General features: G+C 43.9%; 1 protein-coding gene across 9 annotated transcripts; it reads left to right on the forward strand.

The window, feature by feature from the left end:
* Positions 1–992: 992 nt before the first annotated feature.
* On the forward strand, positions 993–13,013 carry SLITRK2 (SLIT and NTRK like family member 2). 9 transcript variants are annotated; one of them, XM_057301071.2, is made up of 5 exons: positions 993–1,229; positions 3,676–3,738; positions 5,034–5,087; positions 5,210–5,371; positions 5,591–13,013. In XM_057301071.2, the coding sequence occupies exon 5, from the start codon at positions 5,634–5,636 to the stop codon at positions 8,169–8,171; it is 2,538 nt and encodes an 845-aa protein (XP_057157054.1). In that variant the 5' UTR covers positions 993–1,229; positions 3,676–3,738; positions 5,034–5,087; positions 5,210–5,371; positions 5,591–5,633; the 3' UTR covers positions 8,172–13,013. The 9 variants fall into 9 exon arrangements, with proteins under 9 accessions (XP_057157054.1, XP_057157053.1, XP_057157052.1 ...); XM_057301070.2 differs by having other exon boundaries at positions 5,210–5,361; XM_057301069.2 differs by having other exon boundaries at positions 3,945–5,087; positions 5,591–9,220.
* The last annotated feature ends 1,522 nt before the right edge of the window (positions 13,014–14,535 follow it).

Here is a 14,535-nt window from a genome sequence, read left to right on the forward strand (position 1 = left end):
TTTTCGAGAGTAAGAAGGATTTGGGGTTTTGCAGACTCTAGCGGGCATGAAAAGGATAGGGGGTGGCAACGACTTGAATTAATGACGTTCTCCTACAGGATGGAGGGGAAAATGACTTAGTGTCATCAAATGAACTCCCTACTCCTGGCATAAATTTATCAAACTGCAACTTTATCTCGAATACTCTGGAAGAGTAGAGGAGAGGCCCTAGAGAAAGCAAGTCTTGAGGGGAAACGCAATGCTCTTGGCAAAAACCGCACCTCCGTCTTGAACTACACTGACTCTTTTCACAGAGCGCCTTCCTTTAATAGAATCACAACCACCTGGGCTACTAATAAGAGGAAGAAGAAAGGAGAAAAGGGAAGGGAGGATGGCAAAAATCACGCTCTAGAAGATCCAGGCAACGTCGTCGTGAAGAATAAAGGGAATCAAAATGGGCACTGGAACGCTGCTAAGGGCTTGCTTTTGTTAACACACTTGCACAACTCAAGTTCAGCTCTATATTATGTTGAAAGTCCTTGTTTACGATCCTCGTAGGAGGTTCTTAAATATCTGCCTGCGAACTCCCAAAGACTGGGCGCTTACTAGTTAGGGGAGGCAGCTGTCCCGGAGGGTGTCCAGCTCGGATGGCTGACTGCTCTTTCACTTGTCGTTAACTTCCACCCAGTAGTCTTAGTCTCCCCTTGGACATGGTACCGACCGTGTGCCATTCTTATTTCACTTGACCGAGCCCGAGCTGCAGCCCTGGGTGGAAGCCGCAAGGGCTGGGCAGAGTTCCAGGCAAGAGGGACGGAGAGGCGTGAGCAGTGCTCCGCAGCGCTTGTCAGAGAAATGGAGCAGCGGCTCCTTTGTGGGCTCTTACATCCCCGTCCTGGGTGCACAGCCCGGATATTTGATCTGTGGGGTGATTGATAAGTGAGGGAGAGGGGACGCGATCCCTCCCTCCCTCCTCCCTCCCTCCTCCCTCCTCCCTCCCTTCTTCCCCTCTCCTCCCTCCCGCTTTACTTCCCTCCTCCCTCTCGCCTCCCTCCCTCCTTCCTGCAAGAAGCGTTGCCCGTTGGCTAGCTGCTCGGTGGGGATCTGCCTGCCCTGGGGGCGCCGCCCGCGCTCCCCGCGGTGCTCTCGCTCCTGGGCTGCGCCAGTCCGAGGCGGTGCCGGCTCCTTTGCCTCCCCGAGTCGCAGATGCTGCGGGCGCCTCCGGGAAAAGATCTGGGCAGCGCGCTCGCTCGGTAAGTTCTGAGCACTCAGGGACGCGGTGGCGACGCGGCCAGTGAGCCGGCTTTCCTCAGTCCGTTGCCTTTCCCGGCCACCTCTCCTTGCGAGGGGCACCAGCGTGGGGAGGCTGGGCGCCATCCGCGCAGGGCAGCTCGCTGGCGGCCGCCCTCTACCCTCAATCCCCACTGGAGATTCCTCACCCCGGGACCGTCCGCGCGGGCGTGGTCGGGCTCCGCGCGTCGCGCAGCAGGGTGGCACAGGCGGCCAGGGAGGGCCCACGCACCCGGCGCGAGCTAGAAGCCTCCGGTCGGCCTGCAGTGCCCAAGTCCCACGGCGAGGGCAGCCCGAGTGGCCGTCGCGGCTGTAGGTCCGCATGCCGGGCACCGCACCAGGAGTCTAGCAGGTAGGGGCAGGGAAGGTAGGGCTGCGCTGGCGGCCGGTGCCCAGTTACCGGCGATCGGGGACGCTCGGAGACACCTGGTCTCCCGGAAGCGCCCTTCGGAAATGGGATTCGACCCGGCTTGCGGGCGGCGGGTGTTTAGAAGAAGAGGCTGCGGGCAAGCAGTGCCCCCTCTCTGGTTCCCCGGACTCCTCTTAGCCCCCTCGTGGCCTGATGGGCGGCCGGGACGGAGGTGGGCTGTAAGTCCGCCGGCACCCACCGTGTCCTGTGGAAGGCTTGGAGACCTGAGCCAGGCTCTACTCGGTTAGATACGAGTGAGACAGGCGACGGAGTTCGTCTTTAAGCCTCCCTTGCCTCAGCAAGGAGAGGGAGCGTTTTCCTTATTTTAATGACCGCCTTTCCCTCCCTTGGGGTCCCAGTTCACCCTGAACCTTTCCACAGCCTTAAAAGCCCGCTCTCCCTAGCGGGGTGCTGTGGCAGTTCTTCAGAAGACACGGGGCCAAATGAAACTTACTTAAAGTGGTTATCGCGTTTCAGGCTGATTTGTTCCTAGGAACTACGTTTTGGAAAGCAGCTGTGGACTCTCAAGGACAGGCAGGAACGAAGACCTCCTTAGGGTCCGAGTGTCGCTTCCCACAGTTAGATTACCCATGAATTTCCTTGATTCTGTAGGTCTCGAGAATCTCATGAGCTCCCAACCACCTCCACCTTTCTCTCTGAATCTCTCTCCTGTCTCTGAAATTTTTCGCAAAAATAATCTGTCCTCAAGGAATATTGAAAGTGTCATCAATGTCTTGAAGGAAATTACTGTATCTGAGAACCGAAACTAGTATTTGATGTTTCACTTTCAAATACATTTTTTTAAATAAAAAGGATACCTTTAAGTAAAACACTACCACCACTATTTAAGTTTAAGTAGATTTTTAATTCATATTAAGCAGTAGTGTGCTTTTTGGAAAGATGATGGACTGGGACTCATAATCCCTGGGTTTTGTTTCTGTTTGTAGTTTCTTGAGTAAGTCAGCACTTTCCCTGGTTAAGAAATGACCTCATCTGTAAAACGAACCTGACTTCTAAGGTCTTGTTCGGCTCTCACGTCTTTACTTCAGTTAAATATTGACATAATACATGTTTGTTGAATGAATGACTGAATGAATAAATCTTATTGCTCTAGGAACTATGTGCTTTTAACCTTTGGAAATACATAGAAACAAATGCCTCCTTTGCTAGGAAAGGGAGCTTAATTGTGCTCCCACTGCATCAGACTGCTTCCATCTAATGATGCAATTGCAATACACGGTGGGAGGCCATCCACAGGGCTGTCCCTCTGCCTCAGAGCTCATCTCAAGTTTGCCCTTCTCTACGGAGAAGGAAAATTTGAGTCTTCAGAAGGAAAGTATTTTGCTAAACGCCAAGCAAGAATTAGAGGGTAAGGGGGCTCCTGGTGCCTGGTCCAAGGCTCTTAGAAGAAGAAGAAGGAGAAAGGGAGAAAGCTCAAGAAAATAATGCACAGATCACCAGCTACAGGTGGCCCTAGTGCCTAAGTTTATAAACTACCCCCGCCCTTCCCGGAGAGAAAGGAGCTTGTATAAAGGGAACAATCCTAGCACCTAGGCTTAACAAGGAAGGAGAAGGGGAGAAGCAAGGGTCATTCTGTTCTCAAGTGGTTTGTTGTATCTGTGTGTTTACCTATTCCACATTTGGCCAGGCAGTGGGACTCCGGGAAAGCAAGCTGAAGTGTTTTGTGGGACAGGCACATCATTTGGTCAACTCCTTTTCCCTGGTTGATTCCCTCCTTTTCCTGACCCATCTCCCCCTTCCTACCAGAGGCAACCAAGGCCTTTCCAGGCAACAGCAGACATTGTTTACCCCTTGCGAATTGATTCCACAATGGAAGACTCTTGGGTCCAAGGAGCTGTAAGATAATTAAGGAGAAAACAGATAATGAAGGCAAAAATCCAACACCTGGCCATTAGCAATGCTCTGGAAAGGCTATTTAAACCCGCATTGGATATCAGAGCTGGGAGGGCCCATACAGTCTACCTACCTGCCTTTTGCAGATGGACACAGGAAGATCCAGAAGCTAGTGGCACATCTAGCAACAGAGCCAGATCAGAACCCAGGTAAGCTCGGTCTCAGGCCAGGATTCCTTTTACATCTCCTCTCTTTCTCAGGAGCCAGTCTTCCTGCACCAGCTTCCTCTTTTCTCCTAGCTCCCCTGCCCCTGCAGCCTGGAGGGCTCAACCACCCTTCCTTTGGCTCCCACTCCCAGCTGAGGCTCAGCCTGGCAGTGCTTTTCTGACACCCACTTCTTTTCTCCTTCCTCCAGGCAAGAAGTGCACGTTTAAACCTCATTATCTGGCTAAGTATAAACCTCAGGGAGAAAAGGGTTTTGTTTTTGTTTTTCTCAGTCTATAAGCTAACATTGAGCTGACTTTCAGAGTCCAGGCAAATATGTTTGGTGGGTCACCACCCAGAAAGGAATTCTCTTAGCACTGAATCAGGGCTCTGTATGTAAAGTATAAATCCCCTAAGAGAACTCCTCACCCTCCTACACAGACACATTGGTGCATGCACACACACCCCACTCTCTGCACAGAGAGCATCTGAGCTAGGAGCTGGCAAGTGGGGCACCAGTCCTGTAGCAAAGAGGCACACCACACACACACACACACACACGCACACACACACACACACACTCTCACACACTGTCACTCACACACACACACACACTTCTCCCTTGCTTGGGAATCTGGGAGAAGAACCCCCCACCCCCACCCCTGCCCTCCATAGGCATTGTGTAGGTGAGAGAAAGAGGGAGGAGTGAGAGAGAACACACAGAGGGGCCCAAGGAGGTGCCAGGCCATTAGCAGGGCCCCTCCTTGAGAAACCCCTCTGCAGGAGCTTCTCCTGCCGCCAGCCAGGTTGGAGGTGGAGTAGTTCAGAATCAACTGACGCAGCCGGGAATTGAGCTTTGCAAAGCCACTTGCAAGGAAGGGAAGCATCTGCCCAACCCTCCCCCACCGCGCGCCCTGGATCCTCTGCCTGCCCCCTCCCCCGTGACGTCACCCTAGTCCTGTCCCGGGGAGCCTGCAAAGCCTCTCAGATTCAAACTGCTAGACGCACTGCTGCCACCGCCACCGAATTGGAAACGCGCGCCCAGGCTCCGTCGTCGCCTTCGCCCGCCGACCGCCCGCCGACCGGGCCAGCCGGCTCTCCGACCTCCCTACAGAATCGCACCCCAGTCCCTCCCTGGCAGCTCGGCTTCCCTCAGCTCCAACTCTTCTCTTCCGCTCCTGCCTCCTGTCGGATTTTTAATTTCTGCGCACCCCCAGTCAAATTAAATCAACCAACAAAAAGCAGGGCATCCCCCCTGGAAGCAGCGTCTTATTTTACCTTGTTCTCCCACTTCCTGAAGATGCTAAACTCCTGATGGACTGCAGAGGAGAGGGATTCAGTCTTCTCCTGATGTGTGAGTAACCCCCACCTCGCACCGTCTTTGCCATCTCTATCTCTCCTCTACACCTGCCGCCAGCCCCCTGATTCTTGATTTTCCCACCCCCTTTTTGCGCTTTTTTTTTTTTTTTCCTAAAGCGATTGCGATTTCTGCTGGGAGCTCAAGACGGGCGAGCTGCCCGAGATCTCTTCGAGATACCCCAGGGGAGGAGGAGATGGGCAGGATTTAGTAGGACAACTCGGTTACTAATGACTTGGCGGCTGGCTGCGACCCCCCCCCGGGAAATCAGGTGCAAGCATGTGTGTTCCCGGGGCGCGTGTGTGGGTGGCCTCGGGATGGGGGAATAGGGAGCGGAGAAAAGAAACCGCTTTGGAAAATGCAATGATTTCATTCTGCCGTGCTGCTAACCCCCTCATTCTCCCTCGCTCCCACTCCGCCTCCTTGCTTTACCATTTTTAATCGGGCTTCCTTGTTTCTTTCTTCCCTGCACCCGCTTCTTCCCCCTGCCCCCACCTAAGGTTTGCCTGTAGGTACCTGAGTTGACACCGAAGGTGCCTAAAGATGCTGAGCGGCGTTTGGTTCCTCAGTGTGTTAACCGTGGCCGGGATCTTACAGACAGAGAGTCGCAAAACTGCCAAAGACATTTGCAAGATCCGCTGTCTGTGCGAAGAAAAGGAAAACGTACTGAATATCAACTGTGAGAACAAAGGATTTACAACAGTTAGCCTGCTCCAGCCCCCCCAGTATCGAATCTATCAGCTTTTTCTCAATGGAAACCTCTTGACAAGACTGTATCCAAACGAATTTGTCAATTACTCCAACGCGGTGACTCTTCACCTAGGTAACAACGGGTTACAGGAGATCCGAACGGGGGCATTCAGTGGCCTGAAAACTCTCAAAAGACTGCATCTCAACAACAACAAGCTTGAGATATTGAGGGAGGACACCTTCCTAGGCCTGGAGAGCCTGGAGTATCTCCAGGCTGACTACAATTACATCAGTGCCATCGAGGCTGGGGCATTCAGCAAACTTAACAAGCTCAAAGTGCTCATCCTGAATGACAACCTTCTGCTTTCACTGCCCAGCAATGTGTTCCGCTTTGTCCTGCTGACCCACTTAGACCTCAGGGGCAATAGGCTAAAAGTAATGCCTTTTGCTGGCGTCCTTGAACATATTGGAGGGATCATGGAGATTCAGCTGGAGGAAAATCCATGGAATTGCACTTGTGACTTACTTCCTCTCAAGGCCTGGCTAGACACCATAACTGTTTTTGTGGGAGAGATTGTCTGTGAGACTCCCTTTAGGTTGCATGGGAAAGACGTGACCCAGCTGACCAGGCAAGACCTCTGTCCCAGAAAAAGTGCCAGTGATTCCAGTCAGAGGGGCAGCCATGCTGACACCCACGTCCAAAGGCTGTCACCTACAATGAATCCTGCTCTGAACCCAACCAGGGCTCCGAAAGCCAGCCGGCCGCCCAAAATGAGAAATCGTCCAACTCCCCGAGTGACTGTGTCAAAGGACAGGCAAAGTTTTGGACCCATCATGGTGTACCAGACCAAGTCTCCTGTGCCTCTCACCTGTCCCAGCAGCTGTGTCTGCACCTCTCAGAGCTCAGACAATGGTCTGAATGTAAACTGCCAAGAAAGGAAGTTCACTAATATCTCTGACCTGCAGCCCAAACCGACCAGTCCAAAGAAACTCTACCTAACAGGGAACTATCTTCAAACTGTCTATAAGAATGACCTCTTAGAATACAGTTCTTTGGACTTACTGCACTTAGGAAACAACAGGATTGCAGTCATTCAGGAAGGTGCCTTTACAAACCTGACCAGTTTACGCAGACTTTATCTGAATGGCAATTACCTTGAAGTGCTGTACCCTTCTATGTTTGATGGACTGCAGAGCTTGCAATATCTCTATTTAGAGTATAATGTCATTAAGGAAATTAAGCCTCTGACCTTTGATGCTTTGATTAACCTACAGCTACTGTTTCTGAACAACAACCTTCTTCGGTCCTTACCTGATAATATATTTGGGGGGACGGCCCTAACCAGGCTGAATCTGAGAAACAACCATTTTTCTCACCTGCCCGTGAAAGGGGTTCTGGATCAGCTCCCGGCTTTCATCCAGATAGATCTGCAAGAGAACCCCTGGGACTGTACCTGTGACATCATGGGGCTGAAAGACTGGACAGAACATGCCAATTCCCCTGTCATCATTAATGAGGTGACTTGCGAATCTCCTGCTAAGCATGCAGGGGAGATACTAAAATTTCTGGGGAGGGAGGCTATCTGTCCAGACAGCCCAAACTTGTCAGATGGAACCATCTTGTCAATGAATCACAATACAGACACACCTCGGTCGCTTAGTGTGTCTCCTAGTTCCTATCCTGAACTACACACTGAAGTTCCACTGTCTGTCTTAATTCTGGGATTGCTTGTTGTTTTCATCTTATCTGTCTGTTTTGGGGCCGGTTTATTCGTCTTTGTCTTGAAACGCCGAAAGGGAGTGCCGAGCGTTCCCAGGAATACCAACAACTTAGACGTAAGCTCCTTTCAATTACAGTATGGGTCTTACAACACTGAGACTCACGATAAAACAGACGGCCATGTCTACAACTATATCCCCCCACCTGTGGGTCAGATGTGCCAAAACCCCATCTACATGCAGAAGGAAGGAGACCCAGTAGCCTATTACCGAAACCTGCAAGAGTTCAGCTATAGCAACCTGGAGGAGAAAAAAGAAGAGCCAGCCACACCTGCTTACACAATAAGTGCCACTGAGCTGCTAGAAAAGCAGGCCACACCAAGAGAGCCTGAGCTGCTGTATCAAAATATTGCTGAGCGAGTCAAGGAACTTCCCAGCGCAGGCCTAGTCCACTATAACTTTTGTACCTTACCTAAAAGGCAGTTTGCCCCTTCCTATGAATCTCGACGCCAAAACCAAGACAGAATCAATAAAACCGTTTTATATGGAACTCCCAGGAAATGCTTTGTGGGGCAGTCAAAACCCAACCACCCTTTACTGCAAGCTAAGCCGCAATCAGAACCGGACTACCTCGAAGTTCTGGAAAAACAAACTGCAATCAGTCAGCTGTGAAGGGAAATCATTTACAACCCTAAGGCATCAGAGGATGCTGCTCCGAACTGTTGGAAACAAGGACATTAGCTTTTGTGTTTGTTTTTGTTCTCCCTTTCCCAGTGTTAATGGGGGACTTTGAAAATGTTTGGGAGATAGGATGAAGTCATGATTTTGCTTTTGCAAGTTTTCCTTTAAATTATTTCTCTCTCGCTCTCCTCCCCTCCTTTTTTTTTTTTTTTTTTCTTTTTCCCTTCTCTTCTTAGGAACCATCAGTGGACATGAATGTTTCTACAATGCATTTCTTCATAGATTTTGTTTATGGTTTTGTTTCTTTTTTCTTCTTTGTTTTTCAGTGTGGGAGTGGGAAGAGGAGATTATAGTGACTGAAGAAAGCATAGGCAAACTTTTCAAATGAAAATGGATATTTAGTGTATTTTGTAGAAGATCTCCAAAGATCTTTTGTGACTACAACTTCTTTTGTAAATAATGATATATGGTATTTCCATCGTCAGTTACCGAGTATAGCCACTGGGTATCACTACTTTGTGTTAAAGTGCCTTCGCACTTTAAGTACATTACTTAAATGTTGCTTTTAGCTTTGATAAATTGAAAATATTTTAATGTGTTGTATTTTTGAAATTGAAAACACTGTAAAATAGATTGATGTGTCAGCTATATTAAGTCAACGTACAGTTTGCTTGAGTTATAGAAACCAGCCTGTCATCAAATGATTCTAGTTCTAGGACTTTGTAGGCTTAACTATAAAATATTTCCTTTCCTCTGGGTTTAAGTGATTTTATTTAAGTCAACTAAGGGGATTTAACAGTGGGCTAGAGGTAATAAGCCACCTCAGTCAGGATTAATAATTCATTAATAAAATATATTTAACCCAATATCAGAGTGAATTGAGCAATTAATGCCCTTCCGTAAATCATTATTTTACACTAACATGGTGAGTGTTTTAGATTATTTTCCTAATTAAAAGAACGTGACACAGCTAGTAATATATTTTTCTGCATTGAATTAGATATTTTTATATATTTAAATGAAAAAGTCTGTATTTCTAACTTTTTAATTGAAATTAATATTTTTTCTGCCTATTGAAACATTTTCTATAAACACACACCAGTAGAGGCCGCCACACACCTCATTTAACAAAGACATATGAGCCATTAAAGACCTCGAAGGAAGACTTCATGGATGAGATTAAAACTTCCCAAGTAAGTTCTCTGCAAAATTCAAGGTAGCAGAGATAAAAATGTATCCATTACTCTATTTATTTTAGATCACGGGTTAGACTCATAATCCTTCTCAAGTTTAACACTTTCTGACAAAACAGCATTTTCCTCTTGAGTTTAATTGAAGCATTAATGGGGTGCTATCAAATCAAGTACTATTTGCGTCTCCAAATCGATCAATAGTTACCTAAACCAAGACATTAAGCATCTTTTTCCTTCTGCCTTCTTTAGGCTTGTGTTACTTGAAGTTTTCCTTGTCAGCTTGAGCAAGACTTTCATTTTGGTGTTAGCATTAAAATGATTTTAATTAGCCAAGTCTATATAACATTTATGAAGCCTTATTAGACTGTAAATAATTTTAGATGCAAACGTGATTGTGTGATTTAAACAAACAGCCCTTCTTTACAACAAAAAATAGTTTTGTTTTGTCTATTGTAAATCCTTATGCAACTGGGATGGTGATCTGCATATAAAGTAGTTCAGCTTTTCAATTCCTTATTAAAGCAAGCGATGGCGTCTGAAAGAAGCACACTGTTTCCTTTTCATAAATAGGTTACTGCACATAATAATCCTTTATCGTCATGTGGAGATTGAAGTGGATACTGATAACTTACTTTTAAAGCTTTAAAATTACCAGTAGTATATTGTCTGTCACTATAAACAATTCATGTGATAGGCTTTCAATTAGAAATTCCTTAAATCCAAATTATTTGGATTAATGATTACTGGTGTAAAATAGTTGTTTGTAAAAACAATAGAAGGTAATTGTGTGTATATAATAACGTAAAGGGCATTGAAGAAAAACATATCTTCAACAACATAAAATCTCTGAATATCTACAGTGGCAAGCTAACATGCTCATTCTTTGATTAGAGGTGATAATTCCTATTTCGATCCATTAGAAGAAAGTTGAAAATGGTGGGCTGAAATGATCTTCAAGAAAGTTAATGTACAGATATTTTACATTTCACAGAAGAGGAGCTAGAATATTATGCTAGTTGAATGTGGAGAAGACTCCTGGAAACCACTTCATCTTTGAGTGAAGTATTTATATATAAAAGAGTTTCAAAAATCCTTTTCTGACTGCTCTCATTTGATGCAATGATAAATACAGAATACAGAGGTAGGTATTTTGGGAAGTGATTGTGAAGGCAAATTTGCATATATATTCTGTTAAGATCATTTTCAGGCTTAAATTATATGACTAGAGGCTCTTGATGCAGTGATTCCACTTCAGTGTTCATTTTTATTTTTCTGAAAGTAAAGATACTCCTGTAAAATGCCATTGTCCATAGAAAAAATATTAAGTCATTAAGTTTAAAGACAGATGATACCTTAATATTAACTTACTTACACGATTTTAAAGACGCCTACTGAGAGAACTCAAATTTATAAACTCCGTTGCCTAATAATTATGGTTTAATTCTATATCCTCTTGCTTGTTAGAGTTATACTTAATTTGCAGTAGATTTTTAAATGAAATTATTTGAATGTATTCCAGACTATTTTATTTAAAATCATCATACATCATATACTTTGAACCTTTATTTTCTAATGCAATCATAAACATTTTAAGTTGTATTAACTCACTAGCATCCCCACTGACTATATTCTGTTTTGCTTTATCTGCTCAAGCACTTTCGACCATATTTTATTTTAGGATTTTTATTTTTATCTTCCACAGCTGGATATTGCTATTTCACTTTTATTTCACATGCAGCTTTAAGACGTATGAGCATCAGCACAGCAAAATGGTTCCAGCCTACAGAATGCAGTCTCCCAGGGCCCTGCCAAGAACATATCTGTATGTCCGGCCCTACAAATGACAAATGGTAATTCCCTTCTATTTTAGCTCTTAATTAGTTGCTTTCACTATTTCCGAATATACCTGTGGCTAAGTTTTTATTGAAACACTCAAAAATACCACTTCTCAGTATGAACACAATTGCTAAGAGCCTAATTTGGTTCTGGACTATGGTCAACCTGTGTGCCTTGTTAGTTCTCTCCAGCAGCTGGTGAGTAAGGAAATGACCCTTCAATTTCCTCTTCTTTTTCCTCTGACCTCTGTGACTTAATTTTTCTTAATGTCTCCAAGTCATCAAGGGCTTAATAATTTATGAATTTTACAAAAAGCATTTAAGGAATAAGAAAGAGGTTCTGTGATTTTTCAGACTCTGAAAATTCATTTCGATTCTACATATTCCAGAAATATACTGGGTTGGATGCTAGAGTGAAGAAAGCCGTCCAGACAATTCTCCCAGTCCATTCATTTCTTCATTCATTTGTTCATTCAGTAGTTATTGAGTGCTTATTTCCTGGGTGCCTGGCTCTAGGCTATGTCCTGAGACATACAGTGGACAGGGTCTCTACCCTCCTCACAACACCCTCTTCACCCTCCACGCCACCCCCTACTACTCACTCTCACCCTAGCAAGGAGCTTAGTGCTAATAAGAGAGAGTCTTACCTGAATGGCAATCGCCCAGATTAACAGTGGAGACAGTAATGCAATGCAGGAAGTTAAGTTTTTAAAGGTGATTCTGTGCAGTAAGGTATAAAACAGATATATAATAAATAGCCTAGCTTAGTCTAACATCTCTTTAGAATTACACAGCTAAAAAGGAAAAAAAACACCAAAATAAGATAAAATAAAACAAATTTAAACACCAAAATAAGATATAATAAAACATTTGTTTTTGCAAAATAAGGCCCAATGTTATGGCCTAATGAAAGCTATGTACTTGTGCTATCTAAAGCACTACTTTGTAAAGATGACTACCCAAGATTGTAAATACAAAATTTAAAAAGGTACTTAAATTTTCTGGAATATCCATGTTTCAGAGGTAATATTTACTTTCTATTTCAGTGGCTTAAATTATAACGTTTTGGCTTAAGTGTCTTTTATCAATACAATGATAAGACACCTTAATCCTGAGAGAGAAAATTAAGTACTGTATATAGGTGTACTTTGCTTCTCACAATGATTGTGCAAAAAGTCACGTGTAAATTGAACTTTTGTAAATCAAATTGTATTTTAAATGCATTAGGGGAGCTGCCATTTAGAGGAAACTTGTGAATTCTTTCATAAAGCAGAAAACCATTTTATAATACAAATAACCATTCTCTGATTTATCTCTTTTGTATGTTTGGATTTTCAATATCGACTTTGCTTAAAACAGAGCCCACCTGCATAGTAACTGTGTTTTGCCAAGGCTGCTTGTGCTACCAGTTTGTTGGTGGCTAACGGCTTGTGCTTGAAAGTCTTCTGAAGTCTGATGTGAACTGAGCTATCAAGCAATGCTATCATAGCACAGTAGCAGTCCTGAACAGTCTGAGCAGCCAACCCATTTCAACAAAATTGAACACGGGACTCTTCTGCTCAGCAGCTCTCTTTTCTCAGATGTGGCCATGTTACAGCAGAGGGTATTCCATAAGCACATATTCCATAAAGTGCTCAGAGTCACAGGTTTTATAATAAATTATGTTATTATGTAAACATATTGAATTGCATGCATGTTGAAATTTTTTAGCAGTACTTTAGCTTGAAAGTACTCGTACAAATACTGTTAGATTTAGTTGCAAATAATTGTTCTCAAGTTATTGCAATAAATGTCAAATGAAACAAGCTCTTGTGTAAATAGACTTCTGTGCCTAATAGTGACATTGTTTCAAAAAATAAATGTCATATTTTGGGCTGTTAATAGGCAAAATGAAACATTGGAAATGTGATCAAATGATCTTGGGTTTTATTGGATAAACTGTTTACACAGTTACTTTATGTGTAATTAGATTTCAGTTAATAAATAAATATTCACTAACAATGAACACTTAAATTAGTTAGAAAAGATATTTAGAGTCTGAAGAGGAAATGAATGAGAAACTATAATTGAAACTGTTTTCTTCGCCTTGATATGCTCACACATAAAGGCTTTGATTCTTTATATGATTAGTTTACATGTTTAAGGTAAAATAAGCTTTATAAAAATATATATTCATACTTTTCCATGACTGTTCGTTAGTATTAGACTTAAAAAATTACAAGTAAACAACAAAAACGATTCAAATAGAGATGCTTTGCTAAATACTGAAAAAAGTACTGATTCCCCACTCTCCTCACCAGACACAGACATACATCTACACCAAAGCCAATTGTTTTTTAATTATAAAATTCAGTCTAACACCGTATGTGACCTGATATATTTGTACTTAATAAAAGACTGACGTACAAATCCAAGGAATGTAAATTATGAGTTCATTAATAGAAATGCCATCACTGTATTCCTAAAAAGTAGATTTAGAAAAAATAATGAGAGAGAAAGGCAGGGGGTTCATTTGTTCCTATGATTATGGTGATATAATGGCAAAGTTACTACTTTGGCTATTTGCATTTGGTTGAATATTAGAATATATCTGCCAGGCATGCTCCAAATCACAAATGTATAACATAACAAAGGATTTGAGATTCCTGTGGGAACATGAGGACTTATAACAAATTATTCTCTCTTAGGATTACCAATATATGCACAATATATTCAGTTTATTCACGTAGCCTTCATAGGGCAGCTGAAACAATTGGAATAGCCACATTCAAAAGTGTTTTGCTAAAGGAGAATTGGTGCCAGTATACCAGGTTATTAGATCCCTTGACAAGATCAGTTGAAATGAGAATAAAAGTAGTGTACAGCTCCCCATTCTGAACATATGTAATATAAAATATTAAGTTCATAATGTGCCTGTTGATACTGGAAAAAGAGCATCAAAATAGGCCGGGTGTGGTGGCTCAAGCCTGTAATCCCAGCACTTTGGGCGGCTGAGGTGGGTGGATCACTTTAGGTCAGGATTTTAAGACCAGCCTGACCAACATGGTGAAACCCCATCTCTACTAAATTCAAAGAATTAGCTGGGCGTGGTGGCACATGCCTGTAATCCCAGCTACTTGGGAGCCTGAGGCAGGAAAATTGCTTGAACCCAGGAGGCGGAGGTTGCAGTGAGCCGAGATTGCGCCATTGCACTCCAGCCTGGGCAACAAGAGTGAAGCTCCGTCACAAAAAATAAAAAATAAAAAAGCATCAAAATAGATTTTGTCAATCTTGGAAGGGGTGGAAAATGTTCCTCATCCATACTTCCCTGAGCAACAACTTTGTAAT

This window comes from Pan paniscus, chromosome X, assembly GCF_029289425.2.
Source record: "Pan paniscus chromosome X, NHGRI_mPanPan1-v2.0_pri, whole genome shotgun sequence".
Taxonomy (NCBI): Eukaryota; Metazoa; Chordata; class Mammalia; order Primates; family Hominidae; genus Pan; species Pan paniscus.